Source organism: Festucalex cinctus, chromosome 19, assembly GCF_051991245.1.
Source record: "Festucalex cinctus isolate MCC-2025b chromosome 19, RoL_Fcin_1.0, whole genome shotgun sequence".
Classification (NCBI taxonomy): domain Eukaryota; kingdom Metazoa; phylum Chordata; class Actinopteri; order Syngnathiformes; family Syngnathidae; genus Festucalex; species Festucalex cinctus.
This window is the reverse complement of record NC_135429.1, coordinates 19547059-19568956: the sequence shown is the minus strand read 5'-3', so window position 1 is coordinate 19568956 and position 21898 is coordinate 19547059. Positions and strand designations below refer to the sequence as shown.

Sequence of the window (21898 nt, the reverse complement as noted above, 5' to 3'; positions counted from 1 at the left end):
ACACCTTTTACAGATACACACCTTTGCTTAATATTTGTTCTTGTTTTGTTTTTTTTGTACACACTTGTACCCCTTATATCATAAGGACTGTGTCTAATTTCAAATAACTTCTGAGTACTGTGGCAGAGTAAATTGTTATAAACTTTATACATTATTTGTGCTATTTTAAAATCTTACCAAGTCATAAAATTTCATTGCATTTAATTTAATAAATAGTGGATGTGTTGGTTCTGTATATTTTGATCCATTAATAATTCTTATAGCTTTCTTTTGCAATTTGAAAACGGTGTTAGTATTTGTTTTATATGCCATTCCCCATAATAGGTCAAATATGGTAATAATAGTGAATTATATAATATATATATATATATATAATGATTTCATGTTTAAAACATCCTTACTTTTATAGAGTATCCCTATGATTTTTGACATTTTCCTTTTAACAGTTTCTGTGTGTGGCTTCCAACATAATTTATCTTCGATAACAACTCCAAGGAATTTATTTTCATTCACCCTTTCTATTTCAATTGAATTCACCATAATTTTGACTTGATGAGTGATTTGTCTAGTGCCAAAAACTATGAACTTGGTTTTATTTAAATTCAATGATAATTTATTCACATCAAACCAGTTTTTTAATATATTCAATTCATACTCCACAGTAGTCAGAAGCTGCTTATTATATAAAGAAATAATGGTTGACTGAAATTCACTATATGCAGTATCAGGATCGTTATTTGAATAAACCAAAGACCAGTTGTGTTTCTCTAAATCCAACTTAAAGGCAGCCATGGAGCGTGTTGTTCTTACTCTAGTTTCAAATGTGCAAGTAGTCGGCTTCATTTTTTTATCAAAATAATCATGAAAAATTGCAAAGATCGGGAGGTGATCACTTATATCATTAATAAGGAGTCCACTTTCTATTTTAAGGTCAATTTTATTTGTGAATATATTATCAATTAGTGTAGCTGTATCGATTGTTATTCTACTAGGTTTTATAATAACAGGAAATAAACTATTACTATACATCATATTTATAAAATCAGTTGTTTTCTGATGTCCATTAGGATTTAATAAATCAATGTTAAAATCACCACACAATATTCACAATTTTTTATCATTTGTATAACTAAGGATATCTGTTAACTTATCGTTAAATGTATGTATGTGTTAAATGATCCTGGTGTCCTATATATACACAACTTATAATTACGTTTGATATATTTTTTATGTGAACTTCAATAGTTACACATTCCATTACATTATCCACAGTAGTAGTTAGATGTTCAATTTTACTACATTTGAAAACCTTATCAACATATATTGCAACTCCTCCTCCCCTTCTGTTTTCCCTATTCATTGTAAACAATTCATATCCTTCCATTTCTATATCGCTTATTTTCTCATTATCAAGCCATGTCTCTGATATGGCTATTGTCGGCTCTCGGGTCAGGCCGGAGCCGGAAGGCTGGCCGCAGCGTCACCTGTTCCAACACCTGTTGGCAGGCTGGTGCACCAGGTCCCCTTTTGCGTTGTGAGTTGGAAGAAAATGCGAGACAGAACAAAGAATAGGCGGGAATCCAAAGTCAAGCTGAACAAAAAGCGGCTTTATTGGCAAAAGCACACTGAGACCATTCAATTTGCGCAAATGGAAGAAATCTGACAATTTCAGGAAACGCAACAGTTTATAAAGCTTCATCCATGGTACAACCTCTTTTCCTGATTGGCTATCAAACCTGCCTGCCCACTTCACGCTTAGATCTTATTGGCAAGGGAAAGCCTCGGCCAAACCCACTTATTATGAGATGCAGTTTACTGAATGCTAATAGTATCTGCTTTTGACCACTAGGGGGTAGTGCAAGCTTAGTTTTGTGACTTCTACTGGTGTCCAATTGTTATAAAGTGGCCCGCAGATTATACGTCTCCCCCCCATTCTTGAGACCAGAAGTAGTAACAGGTTTTTACTGGTATCAAAAGAACTTATTCGTACATAAAAAAATAAGGCGACCTATCATTTACATTGTATGATCTAATAATTTTGCTAAAACTAACCTTTTGCAGACACCAAAGTAATGAGGCCTTTGTCCTAAGCATCCGGCTGTCATCTGACAGCTTGTACAATAATGAGATCCTTGTTCTGAGCTTCTCCTATGACTGTCAACTGACAGTCATAAAGTAATTAAGATTCTTGCTCTGACCTTTTTTCCGTCATGGTTGTGAACTTTTCAGGATATCCCTTGTTCGTTAGCCCTTAAAGCCCCAGTGTGTAGCTCACGACCGCCATCTATCGGTCAAACAAGATAATGCAATGATTTTAAGCACACGAACTACGGCGTCCCAGAGAGACCCTACTTCAACAGCCTACCACCAATTTCACCGGAACAGAACGCAAACAACTTCTGGTATTCCCTCGAGTGATGACGTAAGTGAATTGCATTTGTTAGACATACTGTACAGATCCCTAATAATTGTGATTTAGTCATTTAATTTCAGAATTAATATTTTTGTCTGCATTGTTTGGAAATACTGTACGTCAGCTAATGATAATGGCTATCTATGTTCATATTTGTTAGTGCAACTAAACCATGCAACAGAGAACACACAGTTATGTTATGTTTTATAGACATGTGGACCATCTCAAAGGGGGCGAGGAGGGGGCGAGAGAGACGACGAGGAAGAGAACGCGGTGTCTCGTAACGTACAATTATGTCATCATGGAAAAATAATTCCATTCGAGCATGCATGTGAATGGCTCAAAACATACCTTTGCTTGGAATATGTGGTATTTAGATTACATCGTTTGCTGATATGTTTAGTATATCGTACAAAAATAATGGTGTTAACTGAACTACACACCTGCAACTCAGACTCGTAATTCCCCCCGTGTCTTGTTGCTACTAACCACTCAGAAAAGTGCTGCTTACAAAAACATTTGAAACCCTTTACTCAGATATCGATTTGTCACCATGTTGAACAATTTTACCTAATAAATATCACTAAGCAACTTAATTAGTTTTGATTGAAGATACAACAGCTTCCTTGTACTTCGATGTGCAGGAATTTACATGGCTTTCACAAATAGTCTTGCTCATGTAATAATGTACTTCATTGGCTCAGTGACTTTCAGTTCATTGTTTGGTACTTCATCTGACATACAATTGTTACCTTCTTGCAGAGACTCGTACAGGAAATGACCATGGAGGAACATGAAGATATCCAAGTCCAGCTGATAGACTGACACCAAGAAATACTTTTTGACACATTGCTGACACATCAGCACCACCATGATTTCCTGTACCTGGATCCCACATCAGCACCACCATGATTTCCTGTACCTGGATCCCAGACTGCAGCACCTTGGTGGACTTGTGGCAAATAAGTGACACTTTCCCAGATCCTTGAGGACAATACAAAGGTTTTTTTTTACCTGGCATATAATTAGTCCATGTCTGACACTTGTTGTTGTAGTTTGTATAACTTGTATATTGTTCTTGTGTGTTAATTTGTACATTTTGAATAACTAAAAAAATACTATTTCCTTTGGCGTCAACATGCAGTGTTCATTCGACACCTAACCTAACACTATTTTACATGACCAGAAATGTAAAACATCAAAAGCCTGGAGAATTATTATAAATGCTTGCAATGACAAGGAATTCTTCATTGGCCAATGAATGTAAGGTACAGTACATGAAAATGAATGAATAAAATAAAGTAAAATAAAAGTCTACATGAAATGAACATATTAACTAAAAATAAATAAATAAATGCTGTTAGAATATAATGAGCTACATGAATTGCAGTTGTTCCAGAATTTTACCAATACGCTGTGCATTTCAAAATATGGAAAATAGACATACAGGTTTGGGCCAAAAGTAGTGTTACAGAGCAGGTATGTGTTGTACACAGCTAAAATATCTGATTAACTCAATACCATGATGTTTTTTTTTTTTTTTTGTGTGTGTTTGCTGAAATTGCCCCCCATTAACATTGCAACATTCCTCAAACTCTCCTGAACACAGTATGATCTGTAACACTACTTTTCGCCTACTCTATGATGTTATTGGGGCAAAATTAAGGAAGGCTTGTCCATTGATTGTGTGAACAGACTGCAGTAAAAATGAAGTCACTTCAATGTTTGCTGGTTTTATTAAGTTTGACATGCTCCTTGACTGCACAAGTACATGTTATGGAGTGAGGGCATGTTCCCACCAACGATGATATCATATTCTTCAAAGGCTTGCTGAGGAAAGTGAGGGAGGAGTCACTCCATGGCTTCAGACACCTGGTCAGCAGGTCCTGTGTAAAACAAGTGGTGCTTGTACATGTGACCATTCCGTATTGCTTCACACAAAAAGTTAATGTAGTGTGCAATGCCGTCCATATGTAAATGACATACCAAGACGTCGGCTGACTTCAGTTTGTTGCAGCTCAGATATGGTAGGTGGAGATACTGGTGGTACAACACCGAAGCCTTCTGGGGTCCTGCATTCAAGTGTCCTCATTCGGGACATTCCAATTTGGCTGCTGAGGAAAGTGAGGGAGGAGTCACTCCATGGCTTCAGACACCTGGTCAGCAGGTCCTGTGTAAAACAAGTGGTGCTTGTACATGTGACCATTCCGTATTGCTTCACACAAAAAGTTAATGTAGTGTGCAATGCCGTCCATATGTAAATGACATGCCAAGACGTCGGCTGACTTCAGTTTGTTGCAGCTCAGATATGGTAGGTGGAGATACTGGTGGTACAACACCGAAGCCTTCTGGGGTCCTCCATTCAAGTGTCCTCATTCGGGGCATTCCAATTTGGCTGCTGACTCTCCCCTTGATATTTTTTTTTCTTGCAGGTCGGTGATGTATTTAAACGGTGCATGAATGCTTGTATACATCAGAATATGGTTCTGGAACCCCTCAAGTTTGGCTGTTGATCTAGTGTGACACAAACAAAAACAAAATTATAAAATAAAATAGAATAATTGATGATACTACTATATGTCACCAACTTTCCAACAAAGCCCCCAAAATAAAGGTAAGATCTTTAGTTTTTGGGCCCAAAACATTGTATTAGCTAAATAAAAGTAACTTGACTGCATACTGCATAGAATATGCAAAGGCTGCTTGCTTGTTGAATTTCCGTGGAAAACGGGGCAGCCTGTAAATTCTTGTGCACCCAATTACACAATGGACCAGTACACACTTGAGTGAGAGAGTTCAGACTCTAGCAGTGCTTACGTTACAGCCAGCATTTAATCCAGAAAGTTATTCCCTGCCGAAAATTAATTTCGAGAACACTATTTTCACCAGCCACAATGAAAATAATTTTCAACTCCTCCACTAATACAGTATGCTTTAGATTCTCCATTGAAGTTATGGGCAAATATACCTCCGAAATCACAGTTACATTACATTACACAATAACTTGCGCATTTACTCTAAATATAACGTGCCAGCGGGAATCTTTTTTTTTTTTTTTCAAAGCAAGTAGCTACATAACGAAATCGTTCGAGTGGTGCGGAGTTGCTAATCAACAGCTACAGTGATCGTAAAACAAAGGTACGAACATCGTATTAATTAGGTGGTGTATACTTTTTCTCTCGCTCTCAAAACGTAAACACAAATGTACTCTTTTTTTTTTTTTTTTTTTTTTTTTTTTAAAGAGCTCAGAATTGTTCATTCGGTAGTCTTACCGATTCAACGTCTTGTCATCATTGCTCTTTTTTTTTTTTTTTTTTTTTTTTTTTTTTTTGTGTATGTGTGCGTGCGTGCGTGCGTTTGCGTGTGTGCGTTTGCGTGCGTGCGCATGCGTGCGTGTGCGTGCGTGCGAATACGTATAAATTTATACTCATTCATTCACCTAAAACCTTATAAATATCCCATTACCCTTCGCCTTAACCAGGTACTTCAGAATCTTGCCAGAGTCGTGAGGTTTAAATGGTCAGGAGACCAGAGAAAAGGTCAGAAAAAAAAAAGAAATAAAGAGAAAAGAAAGGTAAATCAAAGTGAAATCCAGCACCGACCAAACACTTCCTGCCTTCCCCATGATTACAAAATCAAAGTCTTACGCCAACCCCGGAAGCCTCTAAATTCCAGCAAATTTAGCGAGATCTCAAGAGCCCAGAGGAAAAACTAAAGAGAGGAAGGAGGGAAGGATCGATAAGGCAGAGTGAGATCCATAGAAGCCAGTACATCCAATCCATCAAGGTGAAGTCCAGCACCAACAAGACCCCTCCTGCGTGGTTACAAAACCAGAGTCTTATGCCAACCCCAGAAACCTCATACTTCTAATAAATTAAGATCTCAAGTGACCAGAGGAAAAACTAAAGAGAGGAAGGAGGGAAGGATAGATAAAGCAAAGTGAGAACCACAGACACCAGCACCAACTGATTCAAGGGGCTGTGGGATGGAGAGGGTACTTCTGTTGAGTTTCAGTAGATGCTGGTGCGACGGATCTGGCATGCATAAGGACCACCACCAAAGAAAGAAGCCGTCAACCGCGGTCCAGCAAAGCGAGCACTCCCCCCCCCCCCCCCCGGAATCCCCAGGCCGCGGCAGCACCAAGGCCACCCCCAAGCCACCCGAGCGGACACCGGTCGGCGAGCCGACCCAGACACCCGGAACACCCCCGCCCCAGCCCCGGCCCACACCCCCGAGCCCAAGGCCGCAGAACGAGGCCCAGCGGGCCCCCACAGCGCCCCACCGGTCCCCAGCCCCCATCCCCCCACGACCCCCCCGCACCCCACCCAAACCCGCCATCCACCACGACCCAGGCCCCACCACCCCCGACCCCCAAACCCCCGAACACACCCCGACCCCCAGCACCCAACCCCCCACCCACCCATACCTCCACCCCCCCCAAACAAGCCGCCCCCCCCCCGACGGCCGCCACCCCCCCCGCGAACCCGGCCCCCCGCGAGAACCCCCCCCCCGGAAACCGGCACCGGGCAGCAGCGCAGAGAGGGAAGATGTGCCCACCCCACCTCCAGCCGCGCGAGATTTGCACAGCGGCGGGAGTGGGGAAGCAGAGGAGGAAGCACCAGGGGAGAAGGCGGAACACCAGAACACCGAGCCCGGTGGGGAGAGGCCCCGGTCGTCACGCCAGAGTACTAGTGACACCTAACCCTGTTACTGAGTCCGCCAGCTCGCCGACTGGCGAGCTCTACCCTTACACCGTGAATGTGGCCCCACCCAGTGTATATACAAGTGTGTGCGTGTGGTGCATTAAAATTGGGAGCAGGTGAGTCGGAGCAGAGGGAAAAAAATTTCCCCTACTCCGACACACCCGTATCTCCCCCAAAAAAATGAATATGTATATGTGTGGTGCATTAAAAAAGGGAATGGAGGGACAAAGTGGTGGGGCAGGGACACAAATGGGGGGGACCACAGCGCTGCCAGGCACTGCAGTCCATCCCCTCTGATGGCTCCCCGCCCCAACTCACCCCTCCCCTTGGACGTGAGGTGCATTAAAATTGGAGGGGAGTTGAAGGGTGAAGACGGTGTTTCCACCCTTCCCCACCCCACCAAGAAATGTGTTGTGTGCCCTATGTGTATATTTACAAAGTGTATAGTGCAAGCTAGTGAAGTGAGTAAGAGGAGCGACCAGCGGGGCCTCACCCAACCCGGCGGGTGTAGGTGGCACGCCCGCCCCCCAGCACCCCCACCCCCACCCGCCCCCCACCTCATCCACCCGGCACCACAATGGGCGGACAGCCAGCGCAGCAGGGCTACGGGACAGCCCACCGGCCACCGGAGCCCGCCCGGGGCGCCAGGAGTTATACCGGAGTGGGGCAGGCCCCAAACCCTCGCCCGGCCCCCGGAACCACCCCCGCCCGACCACAGGGGACGGCGTCAAGAAAGTTGACTAATTAGCATGCAGTAACACCAAGTGTTGATGCTTAGTGCCCACTAGAAATAGATCTTAAGGAGTTATTGAGTATAGTGTCGTATAGTGTGGTATGCTCGAGCCCACTAGCAGCAACTAGGTTCCTGACTATATAAAAATAAAAACAATCAGATACAAAATACCAAATACAGAAGCAGCGAAAACAGAAGTTGTAACGATGTGGTGGCTCTCGTTAACAGGCAGAATCTTGGCAGGATTAAGTTGCCAAATTGAGATTAAAATATTCTATGTACATAGACCATATTTGTTTAAATCTTGATACTTGATTTTTATTTAAGGCAGAGATTTTTTCCATTGAGATATAATTTATTAGTAAGTTTAACCAGTGGTCGATATTTAGAGATTGTTTATTTTTCCAATTGACAAGGATTATTTTTTTAGCAATAGTAAGGGCTATAAATATAGATTGAGATTGTTTACATGGTAGCTCAGTTATTGTTAAGTCACCTAGTAAACACAATCTTGGAGATACAGGAAGCCTACAGTTTAATATATCAGCGAGCTTTTCCAAGATTTTAGTCCAGAAATGCAGCACTGGAGTACATGACCATAAAGCACGAAGATAAGTATCGGCAGTGTTTTGTGAGCACTGGAGACAAATGTCGGAGTCAGAGAGTCCCATTTTTTTCATCATATATTGTGTAATATATGTTCTATGAAGTATCTTATATTGGATAAGTTGCAAATTTGTCTGTTTGGTCATTTTAAATACATTTTCACAGATTTGGGTCCAAAAGTCTGGTTCCGGAACTATAGACAAGTCTTTTTCCCATTTTAAAGTCGGTAAATACGTTTTATTTGTGTATAAAAATAACTTAACAAATGTACTCTTACTTACCGGTCAAGTAGAAAGCAGTCGAAGGCACCGGCACGTCCCAAACCTAGTCTGTTCCTCATTTCTCTCCATCTGGCAAATGCGGCTACAATATAAACTCTTGTTTTGTCGCGCTGAAATAAAATAAATTCCCAAAGCAATGATAATGCTCTCTTCGGGGACCGGAAACTCTTCTTCTTCGTGGACATGCGGTCGCCATACAAACCGGAAGTGCGTTCCAAAAACGCGTTAAGAAATGGAGCGCTGAAATTTGTCTTTGACGGCACCCGTAGCAGAAAGATGGCGGCGAAACATGGCGGACACTAGAAGCCGCGGCCCGGACATGCAAGATAATTTGCGATTTCTAGACTAACTATTTTAAAAAAGTACGTTTATGCGATACAACATATCTTTTTACATACTACTAACACAATTTTTTTTTTTTTCGAATGATTTATTGTTTCACCACTAGATGCCACTGTATAATACTGAGTGTACCTTTAAGCGTGAAGGAGCAGTTTTTCAACAGTTGACCACAGTGAACATGTGATTTCTGGTATTTTCAGCTGGCACCTTAAAGTTACAAAATTAAGTAAAATCATTAGTAACATAAATGATTAATTGGTAACAAATATATGATTCCCTTTGTGACAAGTCAGGATACACACTGGCATTTAATTTCCTTAAGCTATTTAAACACAAGTAGCAATCATAAAGTTGTTTAGCATGAAAAGGATTTCACTTGAGCATTTGGCCTAGAATAGGTCAATAGTTCAAGAGACAGCACCAAAAATCAGATCCCACACTATAATTTGGAATTTATTTATTTTACTCAAGCATTTTTTAATTTCTGTAAAGTTTTTATATAGACTTCTGCTATTAAAATGTATGATTGAGAATGCACGAAAATCCTTACTTACATTTACATTGAATTGCTCATTAGTGTGGTCCTCGCAGACAAGGTCATAGTTGTTACTACATAAAAAATGATCTGGGTCAATGCCATTTTCTGGATCAGATGTCTTATGTTCCGTATATTCAAATATTTGTATTTGGGTATAGATTTCCCATTCTAGTATTTGTTAACTTTTCGTCATCAAGTGTACTGTGTCTTCCTTCATTTTATTGATGAGTTGTGTTGGTGCAAGTGTCTGGGTGTACTTGTACGGGGATGAATTATAAGCTTGTCGTATTTTAGGTAGGCAATCTCTCCTCTTTCCCATGCTGCTTTCATTTCTGGTATAAGTTCTTTCCGTTTTTTTCGAACAGTATCAGTAAAATCCTCATATTCAACCCTCAATTGGTGCGTCAAAGGATAGCTGCCTGGATACTTCTTGATTGATGCTGATAAGTGCCACTCTTAGCCGTTCTTGTGACATGGTAGACCTTAAATAGTTTTTTTATTAGCTTAAGCTTGGAAAAGCATCTCTCAGCTGATGCTACAGTCACTGGTATGGTAGCGGCCACTCTGAGTGCTACTCACATGTTGGGATAGATTTCTCGAAGTTTTTTCTCCTCTAGAAAAACTAAAAGTTCCATGCTTGACATATTGGATTTTGGCCAGGTAAGAAATGACTGCATCTCTGCTAAGAGTTTTTTTTTTTTTTTTTTTTTTTTTTTTAATTTATTAGAGTACATATTGCACAAATAAGTAGACCCCGAGAAAAAGGCTTGTTAATTCCAGGCCTAGCAGACATGTTGCTACCCATAACAGTCATGGAGCGCATAGAAAATACTAGATGTCGTAGTTTTTGTTGTGGGTTGCTTTTTTTTTTTTTTTTTGCATTAGTTAATTTGATTAAATTGAAGATTTTGTAATCTATGCATCCTATTACAACCTTACTTTCATGTTGTGAGTCAAGTGCGTATTCTACAGAAAACATTTTGTCAATATTTTGGAAATTGTTCTTATGTTTGAGATATTGAACATCCATCCATTTTCTTGACCGCTTATTCCTCACAAGGGTCGCGGGGAGATATTGAACAAAATCTTTACATTTTTCAAAGGGGGTATACTCATATATGCTGAGCACTGTACATGATGCAGTAATAGCTGATATAACTGAAATAGTCACCTGGATCTAGAAGATCGAGCTTTGTGTCACTCAAAGTACTGCTGATTGGTGCTTGACTGGCTGTTGCTTCAGCTGTACATTAAACAAAATACATCACTTCAAATTATTTTGGTGTTAAAGCAGGGAAAACAAATCCATTTGCATTATGATAGAATACAATGTCAGAAATTATGGCTGTATGTATTAAATGCACCATCCATGCACTTACATTCAGTAGCCTTTGGTGAAGATGACACTGAAGAATTGTTTACCACAGCTTCTGCAGGTGCTTGTGGCAGCAAATATTTTCTCAGCACATCTAGTTAAAAAAAAAAAAAACGCATTTACTATATCGATGTTTACATTAAACCAGCACATAATTCTTATTTTCAATAAATTAATAAGGTTATGTGAAACAATGTCTTGTGCAAATCCATTTGCAGGTATCTGGACTTACTGGCTGTTTTAGTTTAAACTCAGCAAGCGTTGCCCCACTCTTGTGTGCAAAGTAGCTACTAGCATGGATGTAATGGTGCAGTAAACAAGTTACAAGCAAGCTAAGAAGCTAACGCTATTTTCGTGTTTATTTTATAAACAATGATGATTGACTGACATACATACCTCTACCCTGGGCCCGTTTTTCCTCCTCCTCCTCCTCCTTTCGCCGCTTTCTTAGTTCAGCACTTGAAGGCTTGGACCTTTTCATTGATGTCAATGTATAAACAACACAAGTGTGTCAACCATCTATCTTTCTAAAGTGCTGCCACTACACTGAGATGATATACGACCCCTCCCCCTACCTTTCATTCATTGTCAGCGGCAGCAGCGGGTCAGGTTCAGGGCGCCAGGACAGCAGGTCGTGAACTCACATTTATTTGAAATAGAAGTAATAAAAAAAAAAAGGAACTCAATAAAATATATTTGCTATATAACATTTTATGCGAGAAAACACGAAAGGGAGGGGAGGGCTTTTTGTGTTTTTTAAAATTTTATTTTTTTTCCTTTCTGCAATTTGGCGCCCCCTCCACAAGATGGCGCCCTAGGCGACCGCCTAGCTCGCCTGGAGCCCTGCTCCAGAGCCCCTATCTAGCCTGTTTTCCATGTCTCCGTAATTCAGCACAGCTGAATCTAATGAGAGCTAATCAGCAAGCTTGGCAGAAGCCTGATAACGATACTGATCACCAATCAGGTGTGTTAGTGGAGAGAAACATGGAAAACAGGCTGGATAGGGGCTCTCGAGGACCCTGGTGTAAGACAACGCAAAAAGAGGGCTAATTTGAATTACTGATATCACACGCAGACATTCTACCAAATTAAATGTAGTCTATAACCTAAGCAGTCGTACCGAAACGAGAACGTTAAATCAAAACGGAGCCGTTGGGGAAACTGTCGATTCACAGGCACCCATAACAAGTGCGGTTCTCTCACGTAACGGCTAAAATTGTGCAGTTCACAAGTTACATGCACAACGCAAAATCAACACTGAAAGTTTACATCAGAAAAAGTTAGGAAAAAGCAACACAAATTAAAGAGGATGTTTGCGAAGCTCTTAACGGCTATACCGACTCACAGGCATTACACATTCAAGTTGATATTTTAACGACATATTTGACTCGACAAAACATACACATAGAAAAAAAAAAAAATAGGAACACCAAAATGCTACGAGTGGCTGACCCACATATTTTGAAAAGTCAGTTTCTAACCACCAGGAACACATGCACTATCATGCATGCGTAATGCAACTCACCTTCAGCTTTTCGAAGTTAACAGCAGGTTGAAATCCAAGGGGAAAGAAAAGAAAGAAGACAAGTCTGTCTTTAGATGATATTAGTGTGTAGCTACTCCAAATCTCCACATCAGCACCGAACAGCGTGCGCCACCACCCACCTTCAAAACTCAGGAAGTTCTGCTCATGCGCAGTTGCTTCCAGTTGATCAAAGAGGCTCTCGTTACGTCACCTTCTGTGATCTCGACAATAATTTCAGCACCCTGGCCAGGAGGGACTGGCCCACGTGGGTACCGCTAGCACTTACTGCCCTCCGGACCCGCGGTCCACCGGGGATTTCCCCGGTACGTGACGTAACGAGAGCCTCTTTGATCAACTGGAAGCAACTGCGCATGAGCAGAACTTCCTGAGTTTTGGAGGTGGATGGTGGCGCACGCTGTTCGGTGCTGAAGTGGAGAAGCTACACACTAATATCATCTAAAGACAGAGACTTGTCTTCTTTCGTTCTTCCCCCTTGGAATTCAACCTGCTGTTAACTTCGAAAAGCTGAAGGTGAGTTGTATTACGCATGCATGATTGTGTGTTCCTGGGACTGTGTTTGTAACGGCTCGACAGAGTCGATGAAAAACAGATCCCAGAAACGCAGGCTCAGAGGAGGAAAAACAGATCCCAGAAACGCAGGCTCAGAGGAGGAAAAACAATCTCGATTTATTTTTTGATAAACCGAAGGAACAAATCTTGCTCGCAGGCAAGACAACGAGATTTACAAAATGCACTTGCACACGGCAAGGAACACGAAGGTAACAGAAAACACTTGCAAAAGGCAAGGAGCACGAATGTAACACAAAACACTTGCAAACGGCAAGGAACGCGAATCTAACAAAAACACTTGCAAAAGGCAAGGACAGAATAGAAAACAAAACACTTGTATGGCGTTAGATTTGTGCCACAATTCCGTGCGTAACAAAATGTGTTTCGTACGTACAAAATGTGTTTCGTACGTACCAAAAATGTGTTTCGTACGTACAAAATGTGTTTCGTACGTACCAAAAATGTGTTTCGTACGTACAAAATGTGTTTCGTGCGTACAAAACAGTCCTCGCGCACGCTCTCCTCAACACGTACGAAACTTTGATTTACGCTTGCGATGCAAGGGTCGAGGCGTAATATTTGTGCCACAATTCTTAACCAATCAGGAGTCGGACAGGAGAGCAAATCCTGATTGGCTGTTTAATATCCAATCAGGCAGAACTTTGACAACGTGTCGTCACGCCGCGTTGCATCATGGGCGCTTCTTCGATTTTTTTTTCTTTTTTTTTTAAACAAGCACTCGGTCCTTTCCTGTTTGACTTTTTGTCTGTATTTCTGCTGATTTTTATTTACTTAATCGAAGTTTTGTTATGTTACGGGATGAATCAGCTCCTAACTGCTTTCCCGCTTAGCGGAAGAAGGGGGGAAAACAAGTTTTAGCGCTCATGGTGATGTTGGATGACGGCATAAAATAGAAGAAAAAAAAAAAGAGAAGAGGCTAACCTGCTACTTACGTTTTCATTATGGTAAGTTACAAAATACTGTACTGTATTTAAGTCAGTAAATCCTATAGTTTTGTCCTCTTTTGATCGTGCTACTATCATTACAATCTTAAACAATGCATGCCATCATGAGTGGCGTTGTATAAGAAGTAGAAAAGAAAATGTTAGACCATCCATTTTTCTTTAGTAATTAGTGCCTGGTACCACTAAAGGTATATCGTGAATAACAGAAAACATTGAATACATAAGAGCACTGTGTTTGGCAGTCCAATGCCATAGTTATTGACGTAAGAATTGAATTCATTTTGGTTACAAGACAACCATACACCATGACTAGAAGCTGTTGAAATAAACATGTTTGCCCAAAATAATGGTTTTACTAATGTGAGAAACATGGTTGATCTTGTCATTTTTCCATAACAACAGATAGACAATTAAAAATCTGAGCGCTAACCTTGGGTTTTGTTTTTATTACCAGGCAACAAAGATGACAAAGGACCCAGAATGCACCTGATGACACCACAACAGAAGTGTCAAAAACACCACGAGAAGCAGAAGATGAAGAAGTGGAGTGGAAAAAATATTGATATTGCGCGATTGGCCCATGCAATATGCATATAACAGACATGCAATAAGTTTCATATGGAATTTTTTGCTTTTATCTGAATTTGACCAGTCAGCCACTTGCTAAAATGTGCACCACCATCCACTAGTTGAACATTATTGAAGTCATTACAATTAAATAACTCTGAATACATTTTACTGCATGAGAAATATAATTTGTTCATTAGATAATAAAATCATCATCAGTCATTTCTTTAGATCCATATTAAATATTGCAATATCTATTGCTATATTCAGCAAAATCGCGTATTGCATGATTTTCCAATTTTGTGCAGCCCTAATTCCTGACGTTTTTGAGCCAGCTGATGAGACCAATTTGACTTAGTCATTAAAATGTCTGTAGGAAGAGTCAGAACGTGAAGCTTGAGCTTGACAGCAGAGAAATCAAGAGCTCTTGAAGAATGACAACATTAACATTGGACTATCATAATTTGAAGTTCGAATAGTTGTAATGCCCTGTTTTGCAGCATACCAAATCAAACATTTTAAAAATATTTTTTCTCCTGTAAGTTGTCGACACTTTTACTGAACTTATTTAAATGTGTCTTGCAAACAGTATCATTGACAATTAGAAAAATAAAAAGTGTCACACACACTGTATTCGGAACAACCTGTAAACAATAACCAAAATATTATTGCAGGTACAGTGCCAATGCAGTACATGACACATTTATGGTTTCAAGATTAAAGTGCGGAAGTGCACACACTGCACATTTGCCCATCATTGACCAAGAAGACCTCAGAGTACTGTACTCACGATGATGTATTGAGAATGCAAGACCCAAGAGGTTCCACAGATGAAAATATATTACACATTGTATTTGTAATTGACACTTAATTATGCATTATCGATCAACAAACAGCAAACTGTACATTTTGTTTTTAAATCAAATGAATCGTCCTCAGTTACAGTGCATCTTTGCAGTTTTTATTTCAAGTTTTACACACAGTAGGCATGGTAGACTGCTATTGTGGAGCCATCCATCGCCGTCCCATCCATCTCAGCTGTACTCTCTATCCTTAGACATCGTATTGATGACTGTGACCCGGATATAGAAACGATGCACAATCTGGATTGGTTTACCTGGTAAATTGGAAACAAACAAAAGCTCAAGGTTATTAATTGTAAAACGTGAAACAATCATATCCATCCATCTTCATGTAGTTATGGGAAAACAATGTGACCATCCATGTTTCTACAGTTTCTTGTTCATGTTAAATGTCTAGTACAACTAAGGGTAACCACTTCATAACCTCTGCAGCTATAATATGATGCTCTTTTGAGGGAGAACAGTCAGAAGACCTTTGCAATAATCAAGTCTACTGGAAATAAAAGCATGAGTCAGGTTCTTCTGGTATGGAGCATGCAACCCTTCGGTCGAAGTCTTTTAGGTGGTAAAAGGCTGCTTTAGTGATTTGTTTGAGATGGCATTTATGTGCACAAGTATACAGGTAATGACAACAAAATTAACTCGTGAATTGAATTCAAGAGCTGATATCTCGTAATTTTCCACGATTTTCTAATCAATATCACTAACGTACTTACAAATCAGTAACTATGGCATTGTGTTAACAGTGCTTTTGGACATTCCATGTTTTTTTCTGTCTGTTAGTTACACGATATACATTTGGTGGCACTAGGCACTAAAAATGCATAAGAAAATAAAGAAAGGGGGTGGCGATTTTTTTTCTTCATCATAACTATGCACATCCATTGCCAATGTCGTGTATGTAACTATTACATACAATTTTGATTGTCTTGGAAGCCTGTGTGTGATAGTGGCCAAGTTAAAAGATGCTACTTACCGTTATGAAAATATTGAAAGTAGTCTTCGATTCGGAAGTTAGCGTCCCCCCCAACGGTCATCCAACGGTCCCATGAGGGCTAAAACTTGTCTTCCGCTAAGCAGGAAAGCAGTTGGGAGCTGCTTCACCCCGTAATATAACAAAACTTTTGTTAAGTAAATAAAAGTCAGCAGAAATGCAGATAAAATACAAACAGGAAAGCACCGAGTGCTAGTAAACAAAACAAAACAAAACAAAAATCGAAGAAGCGCTCATGATGCAACGCGGCGTGACGACACGTTGTCAAAGTTCTGCCTGATTGGATATTAAACAGCCAATCAGGATTTGCTCTCCTGTCCGACTCCTGATTGGTTAAGAATTGTGGCACAAATATTACGCCTCGACCCTTGCATCGCAAGCGTAAATCAAAGTTTCGTACGTGTTGAGGAGAGCGTGCGCGAGGACTGTTTTGTACGCACGAAACACATTTTGTACGTACGAAACACATTTTTGGTACGTACGAAACACATTTTGTACGTACGAAACACATTTTTGGTATGTACGAAACACATTTTGTACGTACGAAACACATTTTGTTACGCACGGAATTGTGGCACAAATCTAACGCCATAGGGAACGCCCCCCTCGTTACAGGCACTGAAAAAACAAGAGCACAACAGGGCAGAGAACCGAACCATGACAGTGTTAGACTTTTGTATTTGTTAGAAACTGACTTTTCAAAATTTGTGGGTCAGCCACTCGTCGCTTTTTGGTGTTCCTATTTTTCTATGTGTGTGTTTTGTCAAGTCCAATATGTCGTTAAAATATCAAATTGAATATGTAATGCCTGTGAGTCTGTTTTGCCGTTAAGAGCTTCGCAAACGTCTTAATTTGTGTGCTTTTTCCAAACTTTCAGTGTTGATTTTGTGCATGTAACTTGTGAACTGCACAATTTTAGCCGTTATGTGAGAGAACCGCGCTTGTTGTGGCTGCCTGTGAATCCCCAACGGCTGCGTTTTGATTTAACGTAATCATTTTGGTTCGACTGCTTAGGTTATAGACTACATTTAATTTGGTAGCATGGCTATATGTGTGACATCTAAAATTCAAATTTGCCTTCTTTTTGCGTTGTTTTCAAGGCCTGACTGCGTTTATGACAGTTTGTGTTCAGATTTTTTCCGTTTGTCAACTATGCTAGAAATCTGCCGTTACTGTATTTTGAAACTTCATTGTGCATTCAGCCTGATCGGACGCGTGACGTAACGTCGAACCGCCATTACCGAGGGAGCTATAACACTGGGGAAAAGAAAAGAAAAAGAAAAGAAAAAAAAAATTCCGTAGTCTTTACGGGGAAAACCCAGCTGTGGTTACCAGGCAAATAATGTAAATAAAAAAAAAAGTGGATGAAATGTAACGACTTTACTTAACTTTATTTTACTGGTATTAATACAATAAACAGAATCTGATACATAACAAAATAGTATAACAGCAGCATGTGCCTGGAAATGGTACTTCATTTTCATTTGCTGCTTTTATACCATTTTGTTCTGTACAATTTACATTGTCTGTTTATTGTACATTCAATACCAGTAAAATAAACAAGCTGTTCTGCAAAGTTTACCTTTCCCCACTGCATTTATTACAGAATTTCCCTGGTAACCGCAGCTGCTGGTTTCCCACTGTAAAAACTTTTTTTTTTTAAACTGTATTTAGTATATTTCATGTGCAATTTATGTACAGTGTTTTATTCCAGCTGCTATTGTGTTTTTGTTGTGTAAGTTGGGCAATATAATCAGAAATGCTGCCATGAAATTGTGCTTCCTTTATGGCAACAATCTCCTGACTGTTCTCCACCTCTTGCCTACAGAAGTTCCACCAGACTGCTTTGAAAGTTGAGCAGTGCACACAAATAGGATGTTCTACTGGCGAAAATACAGAACCCAGGACATGGACCTGGACAGAGACTGCGCAGAGGGTGCGACATTCGACTGGCCGCAGCTCTTGAGCAAAATGCCAAGAAAAATCAAGCTGGTCGTTGTTTCTGTGGCCTTCTACAAGACCTCAGAAAAAGTAGGACATGCATTAGATGTCAATGTTTGACATTTGATTCCATAAAATTAATTAACCTACCTTGATGGCTAATTTGAACACATGCAATTCTGGGGAACAAGAAGAACACCACTGACTGACTTCATTTCTCCCTTGCAGGTGTGCCGTGTGTTGGACTGCCTGGAGCAGGACTATCAGCGAGAGGACTGGTGCGGAGGAGCGGACAATCTCCACCCCAAATGTGAGGCGGATTTGACCCTCAGGATCAGGAAACACTTGGAGCAGAAGGAAGTCTTCCTCAGGGTTCAAATTACACCTGGAAGATACAAACATCGTTTTGCATTGTTATACCTCTTAACTTAAGAGTTTGTCTTTTTTGTTACTCAGGCATGCAGTATGGCCAGGAGAATCACAGATATCTTCTTGAAGTACTTGGAAAGGGACGGCGTCAAGATGGGAATGCAGAGTCACGATGACTCACAAAAAGAAGAAGTTCAAAGTCAGTATGGACAAAATAATTAATGTATTTACCAAAACGAAGGGATTCATATTGCCGTAACCAAATGCTCTCATAAGAAAATTGTACAAATTAATTAATTGAGCACAAATTGTCTGTGAAAAACTATTCAAAGCACCACTACAAAATTGTAAAATAACTGTAAGAATTCTAAAATGCCGTTTTATCTAATCTTTCATCATCTCAGGTACCCTAATGTGTGATTGTTATTTTGTTGTCATAGAAATCCTTGCGTGCCTGCTGGAGAGAGAAGATCGTGTCCTTCACTTGTGGAACATGAGGGAGAGTTTGGAGCAGTGTCAGAGTTTTGTGGCATTTGTACGTCGGGCCAAACAGGTCAGTTAGAAAACATTCGTTTCTTACTTCCTCATGAGACTCAATCAAAAACATATGTTTGTCTGTTTGTTTTTAGCTGCTTGGGACCATTCAGGACATGAGTGAGGTTTACCTCTCCACTGGCTCTCGCATCCACAAAAGCAGGCGGGAGCTTTTGAAAGATCGCGAGGACTTGCACATCATTGCCAAGGTGGGTTGCACGTCACACTCTTGCTTTGACATCTGGATGCAAGCTAGGGGTGAACAATTTTGAAGCATAATCTAATTGCGAACACAATTAAATATTGCGATTTAATATGGGATTATCTTGTCAAGGTGCCAAAAAAAGTTGCATTAAAAATAACGCCCCCTACTCACGAGCCACTGGAAAAAAACAGAAAGACAACAGAACTGAGAGACAAACCATGACATTGGGTACCTCGTTTGAGGCCAACAAGGCTGTAAGTCTACATTCAGACACTGTCAATTTTACATCATTCAATCTAATCAAAAGTTGCAAATCCAATGGCCTTGTTTTTTTTTTGAGTCATTGTCAAAACCAAATTCAAGTAAAAGTACTTAAAAAGTTGCTTAGGTCAACAGATTAATTGACCTACATTTCCATTAAGACAATTATGCAGTAATTTCTGTCTCTCATTTTTCAGATTAAGGATCCCCCACCGGATGTCATTCCTGCCACATCTCTGGGGTCAAATGTCAAGTTGAGGGATAACACTCATAAAGTCAACGAGGAGAAAAGAAAGTGCACGCAAAAAAGTGTAAGTGATTCATGATACTATTTGTGAAGTTGCAAATGCAGTTCAACACACGAGGGGTGGCTTTATTGAATTCAACTAAGGCAGATTGTGGTTTAGTTATTAGCCATTAGCTGTTGCAAAATACATTTACAAGATTTCAGTGCCTTGTTTAATGTTTTTGTAAAGGTTCATCATTGCAGAGCTGATTGAGACGGAGAAGGCGTACGTGCAAGACCTGCGGGAATACATTGATGTGAGTTTCACTTCTGTTTACATGTTTTGTTTTGTTTGTTTTTAACGCTAAAAGAAGCTCAAGTGAACTTTTGTGTGACTTCATGCAGATTTACTTGTCGGAGATGACCAACGGGATGGCAGAGATACCTCCAGAAATCCTCAATAAGCAGCACGTCATCTTTGGGAATTTGGAAGATCTTTATGAATTCCGCCATAAGTAAGCATTGCAATGACACTTTTTTTTTTTCTCCCAGAGGAGCTTTGTCCACTCAGCTAAAATAAAAAACGAAAGAAAACAAAGCAAAATGATCCCTAATGATGTTGTTATAGCTCATCCTAGTGTTCAATTAGCTCTTTACACAGAGTGGACCAAACAAAATACTGTAAATCAACTTCTGAGACTCAATTAGACACTTGTTAAACATTGCCTACCTCACATTACCATAAACCAGTAATCAAAGATTGTTCATGTTATCGAATGAAAAAGTTTATGCAAACATTTGACTGCAACTGTGCACTCACATTTTGAAATGGATCAACTTTCTCTCTTCCTTCAGCATCTTTCTCACAGCGCTGGAGAAATCTGAATTGACTGAAGACGTTTGCCATTGCTTTGTCACATGGGTATGTATCACTTACTCAATAGTCATAAATGACTCAGAAGGAACCTCGATCCATTTTTTTTTTTTTTGTAGGCTGAAAAGTTCCAGATGTATGTGGATTATTGCAAGAACCAACCGGACTCCTCTCAGCTCATTCTGGAGCAGCGTGCTGCAAACTATTTTAGTGTAAGTTAATTATCAAGGATAATCACAATGAAACGACATATTTCATTGTCTTACATTCTTTTCTCTCTCTGATGTGTTAACAGAACATTCAGAAGAGGCACCAACTGCCCTCCTCAATCGGCTCCTTCTTGATTAAGCCTGTGCAGAGAATCACAAAGTATCAGCTCCTGCTAAAGGGAAACAATTTATCCATCCATCCATTTTCTTGACCGCTTATTCCTCACAAGGGTCGCGGGGGCTGCTGGCGCCTATCTCAGCTGGCTCTGGGCAGTAGGCGGGGGACACCCTGGACTGGTTGCCAACCAATCAAAGGGCACACAGAGACGAACAACCATCCACACTCACACACACACCTAGGGACAATTCGGAGCACCCAATTAACCTGCCATGCATGTCTTTGGAATGTGGGAGGAGACCGGAGTACCCGGAGAAGACCCACGCGGGCACGGGGAGAACATGCAAACTCCACCCAGGAAGGTCCGAGCCTGGACTCGAACCGGAGACCTCAGAACTGGGAAGCCGATGTGCTAACCACTCGACTACCGTGCCGCCCGAAACAATTTATTATTATTATTATTATTGATGATTATTATTATTATTATTATTATTAAATGAATCCCAATTTGTCACAGAATACACTCTGTTTAGACCGATTCATGATTAGTGAAAATCTGTGACATAAAGAGATCATACTGTTACATAAAAATGTCTTTTTGTAATTTTACCACTCCCACATGCTTTAAACACGTTTAACCTTAAAGCACACTTTTTTAATTAAAGCGGTGAGTGTGCAACACGCAT

General features: G+C 40.3%; 1 protein-coding gene and 2 long non-coding RNA genes across 8 annotated transcripts; 1 reads left to right on the top strand and 2 right to left on the bottom strand.

The window, feature by feature from the left end:
* Nucleotides 1-4143: 4143 nt before the first annotated feature.
* Nucleotides 4144-12820, bottom strand: LOC144007159 (uncharacterized). 4 transcript variants are annotated; one of them, XR_013280100.1, is made up of 7 exons: nucleotides 12517-12820; nucleotides 11388-11464; nucleotides 10996-11085; nucleotides 10788-10859; nucleotides 8737-9285; nucleotides 4400-4927; nucleotides 4144-4299 (listed from the first exon to the last, which is right to left on the bottom strand). It is a non-coding gene; the product is annotated as an uncharacterized LOC144007159 (long non-coding RNA). The 4 variants fall into 4 exon arrangements; XR_013280099.1 differs by lacking the exon at nucleotides 12517-12820 and adding an exon at nucleotides 11567-12494; XR_013280101.1 differs by lacking the exon at nucleotides 12517-12820 and adding an exon at nucleotides 11567-12494 and having other exon boundaries at nucleotides 8737-8846.
* Nucleotides 12776-21518, top strand: LOC144007156 (triple functional domain protein-like). 3 transcript variants are annotated; one of them, XM_077506538.1, is made up of 11 exons: nucleotides 12776-13047; nucleotides 18304-18506; nucleotides 18645-18984; nucleotides 19226-19338; nucleotides 19415-19528; nucleotides 19983-20096; nucleotides 20262-20328; nucleotides 20417-20526; nucleotides 20867-20933; nucleotides 21014-21097; nucleotides 21181-21518. In XM_077506538.1, exons 3-7 carry the CDS (start codon nucleotides 18882-18884, stop codon nucleotides 20283-20285), a joined length of 468 nt encoding a protein of 155 aa, XP_077362664.1. In that variant the 5' UTR covers nucleotides 12776-13047; nucleotides 18304-18506; nucleotides 18645-18881; the 3' UTR covers nucleotides 20286-20328; nucleotides 20417-20526; nucleotides 20867-20933; nucleotides 21014-21097; nucleotides 21181-21518. The 3 variants fall into 3 exon arrangements, with proteins under 3 accessions (XP_077362664.1, XP_077362663.1, XP_077362665.1); XM_077506537.1 differs by having other exon boundaries at nucleotides 21005-21097; XM_077506539.1 differs by lacking the exons at nucleotides 12776-13047; nucleotides 18304-18506; nucleotides 18645-18984; nucleotides 19226-19338; nucleotides 19415-19528 and adding an exon at nucleotides 19652-19778 and having other exon boundaries at nucleotides 21005-21097.
* On the bottom strand, nucleotides 15558-16947 carry LOC144007163 (uncharacterized). The gene is made up of 2 exons (XR_013280105.1): nucleotides 16458-16947; nucleotides 15558-15735 (listed from the first exon to the last, which is right to left on the bottom strand). It is a non-coding gene; the product is annotated as an uncharacterized LOC144007163 (long non-coding RNA).
* Nucleotides 21519-21898: the final 380 nt, after the last annotated feature.